The sequence below is a fragment of the Pristiophorus japonicus genome, chromosome 7 (genome assembly GCF_044704955.1).
Source record: "Pristiophorus japonicus isolate sPriJap1 chromosome 7, sPriJap1.hap1, whole genome shotgun sequence".
NCBI classification, from domain to species: domain Eukaryota; kingdom Metazoa; phylum Chordata; class Chondrichthyes; family Pristiophoridae; genus Pristiophorus; species Pristiophorus japonicus.
In genome coordinates, this window is record NC_091983.1 from 141150526 (window position 1) to 141166616 (window position 16091).

General features: G+C 41.5%; 1 protein-coding gene and 1 non-coding gene across 10 annotated transcripts in view; both read right to left on the bottom strand.

Moving 5' to 3' along the window:
- Positions 1 to 2520: 2520 nt before the first annotated feature.
- bach2b (BTB and CNC homology 1, basic leucine zipper transcription factor 2b) overlaps positions 2521 to 16091 on the bottom strand; it is a 388463-nt gene continuing 374892 nt past the window's right edge. For all 9 annotated transcript variants that reach the window (XM_070885374.1, XM_070885377.1, XM_070885375.1 and 6 more), the window contains one exon: positions 2521 to 10159. In XM_070885374.1, the coding sequence (XP_070741475.1) occupies positions 9674 to 10159 (486 nt within the window). In that variant the 3' untranslated portion in view covers positions 2521 to 9673. The remainder of the gene's footprint in view (positions 10160 to 16091) is intronic.
- LOC139267656 (U6 spliceosomal RNA) lies at positions 5506 to 5614 on the bottom strand. The gene has a single exon (XR_011593937.1). It is a non-coding gene; the product is annotated as a U6 spliceosomal RNA (small nuclear RNA).

The following is a 16091-nucleotide window of genomic DNA, read 5'->3' on the forward strand; positions in this document are numbered from 1 at the left end:
TTAAGCCTATCTAAGTAGCTGAGGTTCTTTAAGCTATTGTTAGGCACAGTGCTCAGGAATTCAGTAATCTGGAGCATCCCAATTCTCTATCATGAGAAGATTTTTCAGATGTCTCCCATACCATGAATATCTCGCCAATGTTTTGGTGGAAAACATACAATGAACTCCACTTAATCACGATACCTGTTTTCAATATGCTGAGCTGTAAGTTTAGTTTTCCAATAAACAGTAGCTCTGTACAACAGGGATGTTTTTAGTATCTCCCTGCTTAAAATATTGTACCACTGCCTTTTCTGATTATTGTTATAGTTTTAAAACTGATGAAAAACTAATCAATGCCTTGTGTCAATTTACCGGTTATGTGTATAAGGTATATTGGGTTCCATGGGGCCCAAGTTTCCGCCCTCTGTAAAAACGGTGCACCTCCATAAGGTGCACAGACTTTCTGGAATAAAAAGGGCGCCGAAAACTTACCTTGTGATTCTGCGAGCTCCTCAGGACGTCTTAGCTTTTGGCATGGCGCAGCACAAGGGGTCGGGGGTGGAGCCAGGTCCCGGTGCTGAAAACAGTGCCAGGACCTCTGCACATGTGCGCTAGAGTGTGCGCACATGTGCAGTAGCTCCTCGCCTCCAAGGCTGCGTGGGAGGGGCCCAAAGCACGCCAGCCCTAGCCCTGGCTGGATGGGCTCCCCGGGCGAAGATCAGGACTCGGGCCTCCCTCCCGTTCAGCTCCCCCCCCCCCACTTCCTCCAATTCAGCCCTTCCCCCTCGACGTTCGCCCCTCCCTTCACATCGTTGGTGGGGCCTGCCCGCCCGGCATCTCGCTGGGGGTGGACCCCGCCCGCAGTCCTCCGCGACAGCCCAGCTTTCATGTTGTCGGCGGCAGGGCCCATTCAGCCTCTCCCTCCCCCTCCCTCCTCTCCCCTTCCCTCCCTCCTCCCCTATCCCTCCCTCCCTCTCTCCCCATCTGTCCCTCCTCTCCCCTTCCCTCCCTCCTCCCCTATCCCTCCCTCCCTCTCTGTCCCTCCTCTCCCCCATCCCTCCTCCTCTCCCCCTCCCTCCCTCCTCTCCCCCTCCCTCTCTCCCCATCTGTCCCTCCTCTCCCCCTCCCTCTCCCCATCTGTCCCTCCTCTCCCCCTCCCTCCCCATCTGTCCCTCCTCTCCCCCATCCCTCCTCTCCCCCTCCCTCCCTCCTCTCCCCCTCCCCATCTGTCCCTCCTCTCCCCCTCCCTCCTCTCCCCCTTCCTCTCTCCCCATCTGTCCCTCCTCTCCCCCATCCCTCCTCCTCTCCCCCTCCCTCCCTCCTCTCCCCTACCTCCCTCCTCTCCCCATCTCTCCTCCTTCCCCCATCCTCCCCCCTCCCCATCCCTCTTCTCCCCCCTCCTCATCTTCTCCCCCTCCTGCCCTCCCCCTCCCTCCTCTCCTCTCTCCCTTCCTCCTTCTCTCCCCCCACCTCTCACTGTCAGAAACACAGAGAGACACTGACAGAGAGAGAGACAGACACTGGGGGAGGGGGGGGGGCCATCCCAGCACGCTGTTGGAGGGCCTCCGGTGTTGCAGTAGGTGAGTGGAAACTTAATGTTTTATTTATTGATTGATTTTTTATTCTTTGTTAATTTTTTTGATTGATTTATTGGTTGATTTATCATTTATTATTGATGATGGCTCTTTATTTGTAAAAGTGAAGTGTTTAATGTTTGTAAAGCCCCCTCTCCCCATCTCTCGTTCCCTACGCCTGATTTATAAGTGTAGGCAAGGTTTTTCTGAGCGTACAAAAATCTACACTTACTCCATTCTAAGTTAGTTTGGAGTAACTTTTCACTGCCTAAACTTGCGAAACAGGCGTAAGTGGCTGGACACGCCCCTTTTTGAAAAAAAAATCTGTTCTAAAATGAAACTGTTCTAACTCACTAGTAGTGTAGCAAACTAAATGCTGAGAATTGCAATTTCTAAGATGCTCCATTCTAAACTAGTTGCTCCAAAAAAATAGGATCAACTTAGGCCAAAACTTGAGCCCATTGTTTCCAGATTAATTCCCTACCCTTAAAAGCATACATCTTTTGCAACTGCAAGAGAAGATCTGATTTTTCCTGAATCCCTTCTTGCAAGTTGGTTATTTGGAACTAAAGATGGAAAAGTCTGAAAATTGAGCAGTTAAGCTGGAGGAGCTGCTTCATTGAACGATGTTTGTAAGACCACTGCAATTGTAAATTTAGCTGGATTAGGTGCATAAGAAGCTATAGAATGTGGCTATAGCAAAGACTGTGGCTGCTATTCCCTCAGAACAGCTATGCCAGCATAATACGGGGGCATTTTTCTTAAATAAAATTAAATTCAATTTAAACAAAAATGTCTATATATTTTTTAAACTGAGTGCAGGTTAATTTACTCATGGTTTAAAATAGTGGGTTGTGTCCATGAGACGACCAATGGCAATTACAATACAATACACTTCACATTCAGAACTCCGATATGCTATGCAATGATATGTCATTTATTTCAACAACAGAAATGGTGTCTAGACAAAATCTTTTAACACTAGCAGTTCAACTGAATGAAAACAGTTTTTGCACAATACTGTATTTACACTGAATGTGATTTTTTTTAAACTTCATTCCAACAATTTTTTTTCTTTAACAAAAAGGAAGCGTTTACAGCAATCTGATAGTGACAGTAAAAACACCGCAGAAAACACAGTCACCTGGGATAAAAAGAACTCAGAACTACAAGCTTCAGACCTAGAATGTTGAAATGATGCACTGAATCTACTTACTAAATTTATCCCACACAGAATTTGTGTAAAAAGTATGTAGAAAAACACCTGATGATAACAGTCATTGACCAAGTATGAGAGGTACGGAGCAATATACAGGTAGATATGTGTCACTTGAGAGAATATCTCACGCTGCTGAGACAGCGGCTGTCTTACCCCCACCCCATAAGCACTATTTCCATCCCATCATGAATATGGCCTCCAGAGTATTCCATGTTACATAAGGCAAGAGTGAAGGTGCATTTGATTCCAATGTGATTCTGGAACAAACTATTGTGTGATACAGTGGGGCTTCCGAAAGAACACATTTTGTCAAAGATTTGGTTTAAAATCACTTCACCTGTTCTGAAGGCGTATGCACGATTGGATATAAATTCAGCAGTTATGTATTTTTATACATTAAATAATACAGGTATTTAAATTAGCAATGCATTTTATCACACCACATTAAAGATAGGGATGAAATCATCCCTAGTTATGAAGAAAGTTATTTAAAATGTAAAGTAAACAAATTTACACTGAATTGCCATTGTATAAACAACAATTACAAAGCCTTTTGCTGAAATTAACAGGACCTTTTTAATGGATGAAAAAATCCAGCAGTCACTTGGTAGAGACAGTATTTTAGTTTTGTGATGGAAAAAAGATTGAATGTAACTGTTGCCTTGAATCAAAAAAATATACAGGGTGAATCTGGTCGACATTTATTCTCTTAAGAGCACGTGAATTTTTCCAGTGCAGCATCGTTATCAAACAAAAATCAACAAGCAGCACTTCTAATTATAAAATGACATTTGTTAAAATACTTGTCAAGTTGTAGAAACAAGATTTCCTAAGGTTTTTATTTTCCCCTCCTGTATTACTGTTAATATTGTCTGAATTTACTAGATTTAAATACTGAGTAGGTAAATGGTGCTTCTGTGTGTAGTGATATTTCTGAACTTCTGATTAGCACCTTGCGCTGATCTCCACTTATCTGATAGGGACTTTTAACTGCCTTCGTCTGACGGAAACCAGGAGGAATTGGAATTAAAATTGCCGCTCGATTCATAACCTCTGGCAATCTTAATGCCGCTTTTTTTTCTGGGCAGTTAAACTGCCCACTTGACTCAGGTAGCAGCCTTATAAATTTATGCAAAGTATAACTTAATAACCTGCCGAGTGGAACGACTGATGCTGGTGCCCGCTGAATAAACCTTGCGGGTAAGAAGCAAAGGCCCTGTAAGGCAAGTGTCAACGTTTTCTTTGTGGGGCCAGGAGGAACACTGCCAACCCGGGCTATCCCCTCCACCTGTTAAACCCTCCTGAAACCGCTCCCCCCCCCCCCCCCACCAAATGACTTACTTGACTGCTGGCTTCCAAGGCACCCGAACCTCATATCAGAAGCCATTGATGTCCGTTGGGAGCGTGAAACTGGGCCTGTGGGATGTAAATGAGACCGAGCCAGTAAAATGTACTGGATCTCCTACTGCAGCTCCCAGGCCAGCATCCCACATTTCCTGCTGGCTTTTCACTGGAAGTTAAAATTTCCCTTTTGGAGTGTAAATCACATCAGTTCTAGAGAGCGTACAGTAAATGTTGAAATAAAAAAATCAGGACCTAGAAATTCGTCTTGGGCAGTGGCGTAAAGCGGGCGGTATCGGATCGGCTGCCTGTTATATGCAGCACCCGATATTCAGTTCGATTGACTGAAGTGGAAATGAATATCATGCACGGCATATGACGGCGACCAATCTGATACCGCACATTTTGCACCACCACTCGAGACGAATTTCTAGCCCCACCACTGTTGGAAATAGAAACAGAATGCTCAAAGCACATTGCTCAGCATCTGAAAACATAAATTGATTTATATTTCAGCTGTGACCCTAATCAAGTCGGAATGGGTGAGGCCATTTTATAGGACTATACAGGAAGAGGACAGGTAAAGATAGAGAGTATGAATATGTTAAAAAAACATTTCTCTTCCACATTCTGACTGAGCTGTGATACCTATTTTTATTTCAGCTAAATGCTGGTTCTGCGTAAGGACATATTTAATGTGCATCTAGTTACCACTGCATGTTGACTTTCAGTGAGTTGGAATGTCCATTGATTTTTTAACATAAACAATGAGTGCTGATAACATCATCGGGGTATAGGCTTGGAGAGGTTGCAGAGGTTGGCTGCAAGGAAGCTGAACTAACATTAGCAGAGATACAATCTCATGAATTAACTCATGACATCATTTGTATGCATTAACCACCCTGAGTACCATTGACTTCACCTACCTTGGTTGCTACTGAGTTGTACAGTTTATGGAAATAGCCAAATATCCAAAGTGTGGGCAATCATTCTACTGATGTGATTGGGTTAAACTTCAATAATCATCCTGACTGCCTGACAAGCTGGACTTTAAAACTGGCCCTCAACCAATCACTAGCTTGGCAGGAGGATGGGAACCTGAGAGTAGGTTTAGAAGGGAGAGAAGCAAAGCTGGAAATGGAAGGCAGAAAATTAGTAAGCGAATTTGGAAGGCAGAGGAAACAAAGGCTAGAAAATAGACAAGGCAGTAATTTTGGTACCAGAGTGCCGAGATGAAAATGTAAAAATAACCATCCCAAAGTGCAAAATACTCATGAGTAGCTGAACTTTTAGGGCCATTTCAGCTTAATCACATTATCAGGCTGAGTAATCATTCCAAACCAATGTCTTCAAAGATGTCCATCAGCACAGACCATTTTGTTTTGTTGAAAAAAATAGGACTACTTCATGAATTTGCATGTCATGCTTGCATTCAGGAGTCATGCAAATTTTCTGTACATTATTCCAGTTTTAATATATGTGTTACCAAAGCAAACATCACCATCAATCACTGCTTTAGTAAAACATTTCTATTAATTTTTGTTTCCTTTCCTCCCTTCTCCTCTAGAGGATTTTGCCTCTCTGCTAGGATATAGTTCCACAAATGGTCATCATTCATATGTGAGCCTCAACAGTGAGTGTTGATAGGCTATTTGAATGCACATCCAAGCCTGATCCTATCCTAACCCAACATCCATACAGATACACTAAAATTGGTGGATAACAATCAGCAGTGAGATCCCTGATCCATTTTCCTCTCCTTAACCTAGGAGCAATTAAGTTATCTGTAGCTCCCTGGTCAGTGTCCTGGTTAAGATCAAGTAGCTAACCAGGATTGAAATTGGGACCTTCCTAGTTTATGGTGCAACTACTCACTGGATAAACTCATTGAGCAATCGGTGGAGCCCCCAAATATACACACATATTTAAAAATCAACCATAATGGACAAAGCAAAACAAAACCATCGTAAGTTTGCTACTTTAAAAAAATGTTTTGGTGGTGAGACCACTTATTTAAGATGGTGGAATCTAAAATTGCAAATAATAAAAAAACTTAAGGAAGATGAAGGGTTGGGACTTGCACTTTTAGTGGGGCAAATTCTCAAGGCATTGAATATAATACTTTGGTCAGTTTATGAAATGTAAAAACCTTGTAGATGTATATTGTCCAATGTTGTTTAAAGAAAACACAGTCTGCTGGACCTTTTAGACAGTAGAAATACAGATGTTAAAAAAATAGAGACAACTTAATTCCAAATTATTTAAACAGATGACTACATATATATATAATTAGGTATTTGGCTATGAGTCCTACTGAAGCTAGTTTCACCACTTGCCAAGACTGAAACCTCATTGCTCTCTTTAGCAACAAACTTCAATATATTGACTGCTGTTTTAGGGATGTTGTGTAAACAAAGACAAATTGAAGATCTTCACAAGGACAATTCGCTAACAAGAAATATGTTGGACTGTGCAGATATTATGCCTCCAAAATCTTACAATATTTACAGGCATGAAAAAAAGTTTTAAACTAATTTGAGAGCAAAATGTCATAGGCTAAATTTGGTCTGTTCCAGAATCAATTTGAAATAAAAGAAGGCACCTTTAGATTATGAACAGAAACACCTAATCTGACTTCTATAACTAACTTGTCAACAATATACTGTATAATTAAATGAAATGAGGTTGTCTGGGTACTGTGTAATACAAGCACACTCGGGAGATAAATAATGTTTCCCGTTAATCACCTGATAACTGTTTTGTTCGTAACAGGGTTCAGAATAGCAACAAAAAAAGTACAGATTATATAATCAATTAAGCAAATATGCAAACTGTTTACTGCTAAATTATGGATACTAAGCTTAACTTTCCTGAAGCATAAAAATGCTGTTTGAACAGTGGTTTGAAATGCACGAGCTTGACCATAGGTTTTTCTAGTTTATATTTCCTTTTTTTGGAAACAGGAAGTGTCGTCCAACAATAGTGACTGCCAAACACCTAGCTGCATCAGAAAACAACAGTTATGTGTTCAAATAAAACTTACAATAAGGTGAAAACTGACACTTGCAATGTGTCGGGATAAAGGGATATTGGCTTACTTTCAAGAGAATCAGATCTTTTTTATGAATATTTAAATGAAAATTTAAATACAGTGCTTAGAATTTTCTAAATATGTTTGAGTTATATTGTAACAGCTGCAACCACTATGGTTTATGGACTAAACAGTAATGGCAGTTACTGGGAACAACCTCTTAGAATCAGCCCTGTCTGAACATACAATGCAAGTTAAGTTCCACATGTTTATTTATAAATTTGACCATTAGGGAAGTGTCACTTTTTTATCCATCTAACTGATTTCTAATGTTTCCCCTCCCAGCTTTAAACGGCTGGTGTTCTGTGCCTCAGCTGCTTCAGACTTTGTATTTGGACAGCCTGTTGCTCTCAGTAACATGAAAAGGTTGTTTGTACTGCACTCCAATAGTGCATCATCAATTCAGGACAACCCCCACCGTGCTCCTACAAATGAGCCAGTTGGGAGGAATGCTTTGTCTTTTTTTCCACTATGTGCTCATTAAGTCATTAAGAGATAGCTGGGAAACGGAATGGTTTACCACTTTGCAGTGATGGCACCAATCTCTCCTACACCTTTACCACTTTGTTCACAGCTTCAGAGGTATGCTTATTTTTCTATGCTATAAAAAAACTTGCATTTATATCACACTTTTCATGACCTCAGGACTTCCCAAAGCGCATTACAGCTAATGAAATACTTTTGAAGTGTATTCACTGTTTATAATGTCGGATGGAACAATTTAATTTCCGCTACTTGCACTTAAAGCACTCAAAAATGAATCGGCTGAATTAGCGCAAATTAATTTGTAATCTGTTTTCATCGGATTTGATTAACCCAAACAGCAAAGATGAAAGTGTAGAGTTCAAGACAAAAGTGTCACCTGGTCCCTTGAGTTATCATCTTCTAGTACAATAGGAACTGTAAATATAACAAGAGGTGGAGCCCTGTGTACAGAGGGATTGTGCACTGAGATTAATGTGTCATAGGATGGCAGGTAACAGGTCTGTACTCGAGACTCCCCACATTGTGCATGCCCAATCATAACTCAAATGACTGGGGAAGCAGCTCGCCTTACTCTAGAGAGGGAGGGAGAATTTGAAAGGAGATTTGGGGTGTGTCACTCTTGCACCCTTAGTGACAGAGCGTCAATGGCAGGACCTAGGAGCAGGTTGCTGTTTTCCCTCTTAGTAAAAGCTTGTTTCTAGGGACATTACAAAAGCAAATAAAATACAAATTTGAAAAGTATGTAAAAAAATACAAATAAATAAAATTTTAAAAAATTATAACTCTTTTCAAAAGTTTGTACACACAGTATTTTAGATTCAGTATTTTAGTATTTCATATCTTAAGCCCATGCATTCATAACCATCCACTTCAGTGTTAAACCCGGTCTCCGAGCAGAAGTTTCTTTAGACATGATGATAATCTGGGTTTAAAATTAGAGTTAAAATGGAAGTATTGGTGAATACATGATACCAAGAGCCCAATTTACAAAAGTTGGTATTGATTATTCTAGACTATTCCTGATCAGGGCAGCTGCTGCAGCAAGTATTAGCTCTGTGTTTGGTTGGGTAGGGAAGGTACATAGACTGACAACATCTCTCTGAATACCTTCTCTTGTTTTGTTTTTAAACACAAGTGTGAAATGCATCAGGTAGTAAAGCAAAAGACCCAATGACAGACACAGTGCAAGTGACAGTTTTGACCATCACTGTTCTACATCAGCAATAACGACAAATCTTCCCTGCTCAAAAGGCACCTTCAAAGCAGTGCCAGAGATGTCTTAGAAATTTAATTTACATCAAATACACTTCAAATTATTCTTTTTTGTTAATTTTCTTACAAAGAAGTACAAAGAAGGTGATATTGCTCAAGTGTGAAAACCTAACTGACTAAATTCTTAAAAGTTTCGGTCAGATCTGCAAAAGGCAAAATGGGAATGTTGTAACCAGATTCTTTGTACAATCCAGACGCAGAGTTCCAGTATTCTAATGATTAAAACAGAGGATGCAGGAGTAGATTTACAGTATATAGATATTAGATGAAAAACCATCTTTAATGTGTACTGAGTTATGTTGAACATTCAGAAGATTTCCTGAGTTGGTGTGTGACATGGGCCACCGAGCTTGCTGAAAGACTACTGAGCTATTTATTGGGTCCTTCAAGGTAAAATGAGATGCTGCCTGACCCATTCTCTGTTGAGAATGAAGGCCAAAATCCTAATAATAATTAATAATCATAATAAAATAACAGTGTCATCACTGTTAAGTTCCCTGCACAAGCAAGGTATAGCACCATTGTGAGGATAATCCTCAGCTGTTCTGAGGAGTAATACCTGGACAGAGTATTGCTGCAGTTTAAGACTGTTGTAGTGTGCATCGAAGAGAAAAACATCAACAGATGAATGTTGCCTGCATCCTGATCAAGTGAACATCCTGCTTACTTTAAGGAAAACAAAAAAAGGGGAAGAAAGAAACACAGTCACTAGGTGCAATCTTTCCTAGGCTGTTCATCAGTTGTACATTTATCAGTCATTTCCTGACAGAAATCTACCGTCACAGTTTGACTGCATTGTTCGAGTGAGGGCCTCCTTTCCGAACATGTTCCTTGGTCGAGTAGCCCCTGTAAATTTCCTGACGTGCACACTTCTGCATTGTGGCTAGGTGACCACTGGTCTTGATGATGGGCTCCTCCTTGTTCCGAGCAGCACTGCATACCATCTCCAGCGCACTGTGTCTTCAAGAACTTCTGCTCTAATCCAGCAGGGGGCGAGGCGGTGCTGCCTGTAGCTGCAGGCTCATCCATTGGCCTAAAGACTGGACAAAACTTGTGCAATGACTGCATCTGCTCTGGGCTTAACTGGACATCTCCACACACTTCTTGGCACAGGCATGAGAAATTATCCCACAGTTCTCCCATACAAGCATTCAGCTGGTTCCTTTCTGTCAGTAACTTTTCTTTTTCACACAGCTGCCAGAAATACAGAAAAATAACAGGTTATGTTATGTTGGCTCTTAACAGCACTAGTGCTTTTACGTTCTCTATAAAGAGGTACATACTATCGCTGCACAATATCAAGTAATGTATCACAAAATGTAACGTGAAAACAAGAATATGAAGCTAAGATCGAAGGTAAACACATTGGTTGGTGTCTTACATACTGAGGGATTGATAAACCAAGATCCGCATTACTCTTTATTATTATTAGGCTTCAAGGGGATTTAGACAGGCTAAGTGAGTGGGCAAGAACATGGCACATGGAATATAATATGGAGAAATGTGAAGTTAGCCACTTTGGTAGGAAAAAAGAGAAAAACAGAGTATTTTTTAAATGGTGAGAGATTGGGAAATGTTGGTGTTCAGAGGGACCTGGGTGTCCTTGTACACGAATCACTGAAAGTTAACATGCAGGTACAGCAAGCAATTAAGAAAGCAAATGGTATGTTGGCCTTTATTACAAGAGGATTTGAGTACAAAAGTAAAGATGTCATACTGCAATTATATCGGGCCCTGGTGAGACCGCACCGTGTGTATTGTGTATAGTTTTGGTCTCCTTACCTAAGGAAGGATATACTTGCCATAGAGGGAGTGCAACAAAGGTTCACCAGACTGATTTCTGGGATCGGGGGCTTTGTCCTATGAGGAGAAATTGAGTAGACTAGGCTTATATGTGTCAGCTGTGGTTCAGTGGGAAACAAGCTTGCTTCTGAGTCAGAAGGTTGGGTTCAAGTCCATCTCCAGGGACTTGAGCACATACATCTCGGCCAACACTCCAGTGCAGTGCTGAGAAGTGCTCCACTGTCGGAGGTGCAAGGCATTCAGATGTGACATTAAATCGAGGCCCCATCTGCTCTCTCAGGATCCCATGACACTACTTTGAAGAAGAGCAGGGGAGTTATCCCTGGTGTCCTGGCCAATATTTATCTCTCAATTAACATAACAAAAACAGGTTATCTGGTCATTATCTCACATTGCTGTGTGTGGAAGCTTGCTGTGTGTAACTTGGCTGCCTGTTCCTACATTACAACAGTGACTAAACTTCAAAAGTACTTCATTGGTTGTAAAGCGCTTTGAGACATCCGGTGGTTGTGAAAGGCGCTATATAAATGTAAGTCTTTCATTAAACATACAAAATTCTTACAGGGCTTGACAGGGTAGATGCAAGGGAGGATGTTTTCCCTGGCTGGGAAATCTAGAACCAGGGGTCACAGGCTCAGAATAAGGGTCAGCCATTTAGGACTGAGATGAGGAGAAATTTCTTCACTCAGAGGGTAGTGAATCTTTGGAATTCTCTACCCCAGAGGGCTGTGGAGGCTCAGTCTTTGAGTATATTCAAGACTGAGATCGATAGGTTTTTGGATATTAAGGGAATCAAGGGATATGCAGATAATGCAGCAAAGTGGAGTTGAGGTAGAAGATCAGCCTTGATCTTATTGAATGGCGGAGCAGGCTCGAGGTGCCAAATAGCCTATTCCTGCTCCTATTTCTTATGTTCTTATGTTATATTACATAATTAGAGTCAGTGAGGGGTGGTTTTAATCTATTTTGGCAAGTTTTTTCCCTCAGCAAAGCACCATCTTTTAATATCGCTATAATATAGCTTTAAGATTCCCTATTCTTGCAGCAGAAAGAGAAAGAGAGAAAGAATAATGTTGGGAATAGAGCCATCCGAACCTTCTTTGTGCTCTGAAACCACTGTATAGAAATCCTCTAATAGTCCTTTGGCTAAATGCATCATCTGACATGGCAGTGAGCCACACTGATCAAGAAGGCCTCTAGTTTGTGATGAGTTAATTTGCCTCAGCAGGACACTAGTAGGATCACTGCATTTAGGGTTGGTGTCTCCGAGTTAAAGACGGGAGAAAAATCAGCCCGAGTTCCCACCGCTGATTGTTGTCCAATAACTCTTGCTGGAAATAAACATCTGTGGACATTAGACCCGGACAGGATGGCTTAGCTTAGGCAAGATTGCTTAGTTGCAATATCTTCCATGGTCAATTAGCCTGTTGATGCTAACTATCTAAGTTCACATGTGAAGAATGGCCACTTGGATGAGACAGAATGCTGTGGGCTGCCTGTGGAACCACACCCAGCAGTACTCAGCAACTTGGTGAGCAAAAACTGGAGAAAAAAAACATAAAAAGCAATAAATGGGTATATTGCCGTTATAGGCAGTGGACTGGTTTCAGAGTTCTAGGAAATTGGCTAGCTGAACCTTCTAAAAATGTTCCTGAATATTTCTTAGCTGCAACCAAGAGATTTGGACTCGATTGAACAACATTATAATAAAAGGCTTTTTTGAATAGAAAAGTTAGGATCTCGAGGCACCACAGGGGGCCAGGAAGAGGAAATGGCCTGCCAACTCAGCAAGTGCCTGAAGCACTCAGGTGGCCTGGATATGTCTTGCACTTGCTGTTACTAAACCCTGGAGTGATCATTGCATATTTTAATGATATTCTTATAACATCTTTACAATCCTTATTTTGGCTGCCTTCACATTTTCAGGTTGTTCACAATTATGACATATCTAGGTCAGGAAATTGTCCATTGCTGGCTTCAATGCCTCTCAGTAATAAGTGCCAGGACCAGCTACTGCACCGAGTTATGTTTCTCAGTGAAACTCATTCAGTGGGACTAATGTGTTTGTAACATTAGTTGAGACTGCGTTGTAGGTCTACATCACCAGGATAGCTTCAGAGGTATCTGGCTGGTCAGTAAGTACATTTTAACATGATATTTGTTTGCAAATTTAGAGTTATGCCTGGCTACTACACTGATTACCACTCATAATAAAATATAACAATTGATAACATTAACTTATTCAGCACAGAAATTTGTTTTTATATATGTATGCTGGTTAATATGAAACTGGATTCCTTTTTATTTGCCATTCAAGTTATTGAGGTAGTTGCTTTAATGTGATGGAACTGAACACAAATTATGATTCACAACCACCACCTTGGGGTCAATTTTAACCCTACCCATCTGTCAGAAAACCAGTTGGCGGGCAGTTAAAAACAAGCAGGTTACTTATCTGCTCAGATCCCAACCATTTCCAATATTAACCCACAGGATTTTTCAAATGGATGAGGCGCCCACCTAAACACAGGTAGGAGACTCATATAGTTATGAAAATTGGGGTTCTATGACGGCAGTAGGACTTCAATGGCATTTTAACCGAGGGCTAAGCAGGGAAGCCACTGCAGCTTTCCTGCTCGGCAGAAGGAGGTCTGCAGATGGTTTGAACAGAAATGGCCCTTCAGGTAAGTGTAAAACATTCCTTTGAAGGATCAGGAGGAGCAGGAGTTCTCCTCCAGAACCCACAAGGAAAATCGTATCATCCCCTGCCCAAGGCTCTCTTTTCGCTTTCTGTGATTGCATGCTGCAAACATCTCTCCAGTGTTGCTGATGTCAGAGAGATAAAAATAGCAATCTTAGCAATGCATTGCAGCAAACAATTTGCTGGCCCCAATCCATCAGTACTGGCATTTGCAGTACACTGATGCCTTTGCAGCTTGCATTAATGGCACGAGGGAAGGTATGTTGTTGGAAACTAAACCAGACAACAATATGAAAGGCAACAGAAAGACAAGAATAGAAGCTTAAACTATATAAACAGGTTGAATGTTTTAACATTTTCTTTAAACCTTACTTTAATGACCTTACCAATACCCTATACAGTTGCAGAAGGACCTCCCTGCTTTTGTACTCCAACCCTCTCGCAATGAAGGCCAACATTCCATTCGCCTTCCTGATTACCTGCTGCACCTGCAAACTAACTTTTTGGGATTCATGCACAAGGACCCCCAAGTCCCTCTGCACCTCAGCATGTTGTAATTTCTCCCCATTCAAATAATATTCCCTTTTACTGTTTTTTTTTCCCAAGGTGGATGACCTCACACTTTCCGACATTGTATTCCATCTGCCAAACCTTCGCCCATTCGCTTAATCTATCCAAATCTCTTTGCAGGCTCTCTATACAACCTGCTTTCCCACTAATCTTAGTGTCATCTGCAAATTTTGTTACACTACACTCTGTCCCCTCTTCCAGGTCATCTATGTATATTGTAAACAGTTGTGGTCCCAGCACCGATCCCTGTGGCATACCACTAACCACCGATTTCCAACTGAAAAGGACCCATTTATCCCGACTCTCTGCTTTCTGTTCGCCAGCCAATTCTCTATCCATGCTAATACATTTCCTCTGACTCCGCGTACCTCTATCTTCTGCACTAACCTTTTGTGTGGCACCTTATCGAATGCCTTTTGGAAATCTAAATACACCACATCCATCGGTACACCTCTATCCACCATGCTCGTTATATCCTCAAAGAATTCGAGTAAATTAATTAAACATGATTTCCCCTTCATGAATCCACACTGCGTCTGCTTGATTGCACTATTCCTATCTAGATGTCCCGCTATTTCTTTCTTAATGATAGCTTCAAGCATTTTCCCCACTACAGATGTTAAACTAATCAGCCTATAGTTACCTGCCTTTTGTCTGCCCCCTTTTTTAAACAGAGGCGTTACATTAGCTGCTTTCCAATCCGCTGGTCCCTCCCCAGAGTCCAGAGAATTTTGGTAGATTATAACGAATGCATCTGCTATAATGTCCGCCATCTCTTTTAATACCCTGGGATGCATTTCATCAGTACCAGGGGACTTGTCTACCTTGAGTCCCATTAGCCTGTCCAGCACTACCCCCCTAGTGATAGTGATTGTCTCAAGGTCCTCCCTTCCCACATTCCTGTGACCAGCAATTTTTGGCATGGTTTTTGTGTCTTCCACTGTGAAGACCGAAGCAAAATAATTGTTTAAGGTCTCAGCCATTTCCACATTTTCCATTATTAAATCCCCCTTTTCATCTTCTAAGGAACCAACATTTACTTTAGTCACTCTTTTCCGTTTTATATATCTGTAAAAGCTTTTACTATCTGTTTTTATGTTTCGCGCAAATTTACCTTCGTAATCTATCTTTCCTTTCTTTATTGCTTTTTTAGTCATTCTTTGCTGTTGTTTAAAATTTTCCTAATCTTCTAGTTTCCCACTAACCTTGGCCACCTTATACTCATTGGTCTTTAATTTGATACTCTCCTTGTACGTATTGGTAAGGCCGCACCTGGAGTACTGCGTGCCGTTTTGGTCACCTTACTTAAGGAAGGATATACTGGCTTTGGAGGGGTACAGAGACGATTCACTAGGCTGATTCCGGAGATGAGGGGGTTACCTTATGATGATAGATTGAGTAGACTGGGTCTTTACTCGTTGGAGTTCAGAAGGATGAGGGGTGATCTTATAGAAACATTTAAAATCATGAAATGGATAGACAAGATAGAGGCAGAGAGGTTGTTTCCACTGGTAGGGGAGACTAGAACTAGGGGGCACAGCCACAAAATATGGGGGAGCCAATTTAAAACCGAGTTGAGAAGTAATTTTTTCTCCCAGAGGGTTGTGAATCTGTGGAATTCTCTGCCCAAGGAAGCAGTTGAGGCTAGCTCATTGAATGTATTCAAGTCACAGATAGATAGATGTTTAACCAATAAGGGAATTAAGGGTTACGGGGAGAGGGCAGGTAAGTGGAGCTGAGTCCATGGCCAGATCAGCCATGATCTTATTGAATGGCGGAGCAGGCTCGAGGGGCTAGATGGCCTACTCCTGTTCCTAATTCTTATATTCTTATGTTTCACATACATGGTGATCTCTTTGTGGCATTGCTTGTGAGTAGTCTGGTTGTGATGGTTTGCTGCTGAGGTGGAGCTGTGTTTAACGTGCCTATTCCTTTGAGGCCACTTTTCAGCTGCTCTCTGTGCATCTCCAGAGATCAATTCAAGGCTAATGCTGCTGCGATGGAGTCTCTTTAGTGGCTTGTATATTCGTGACCCCTCTTCTTGGAGAGAGG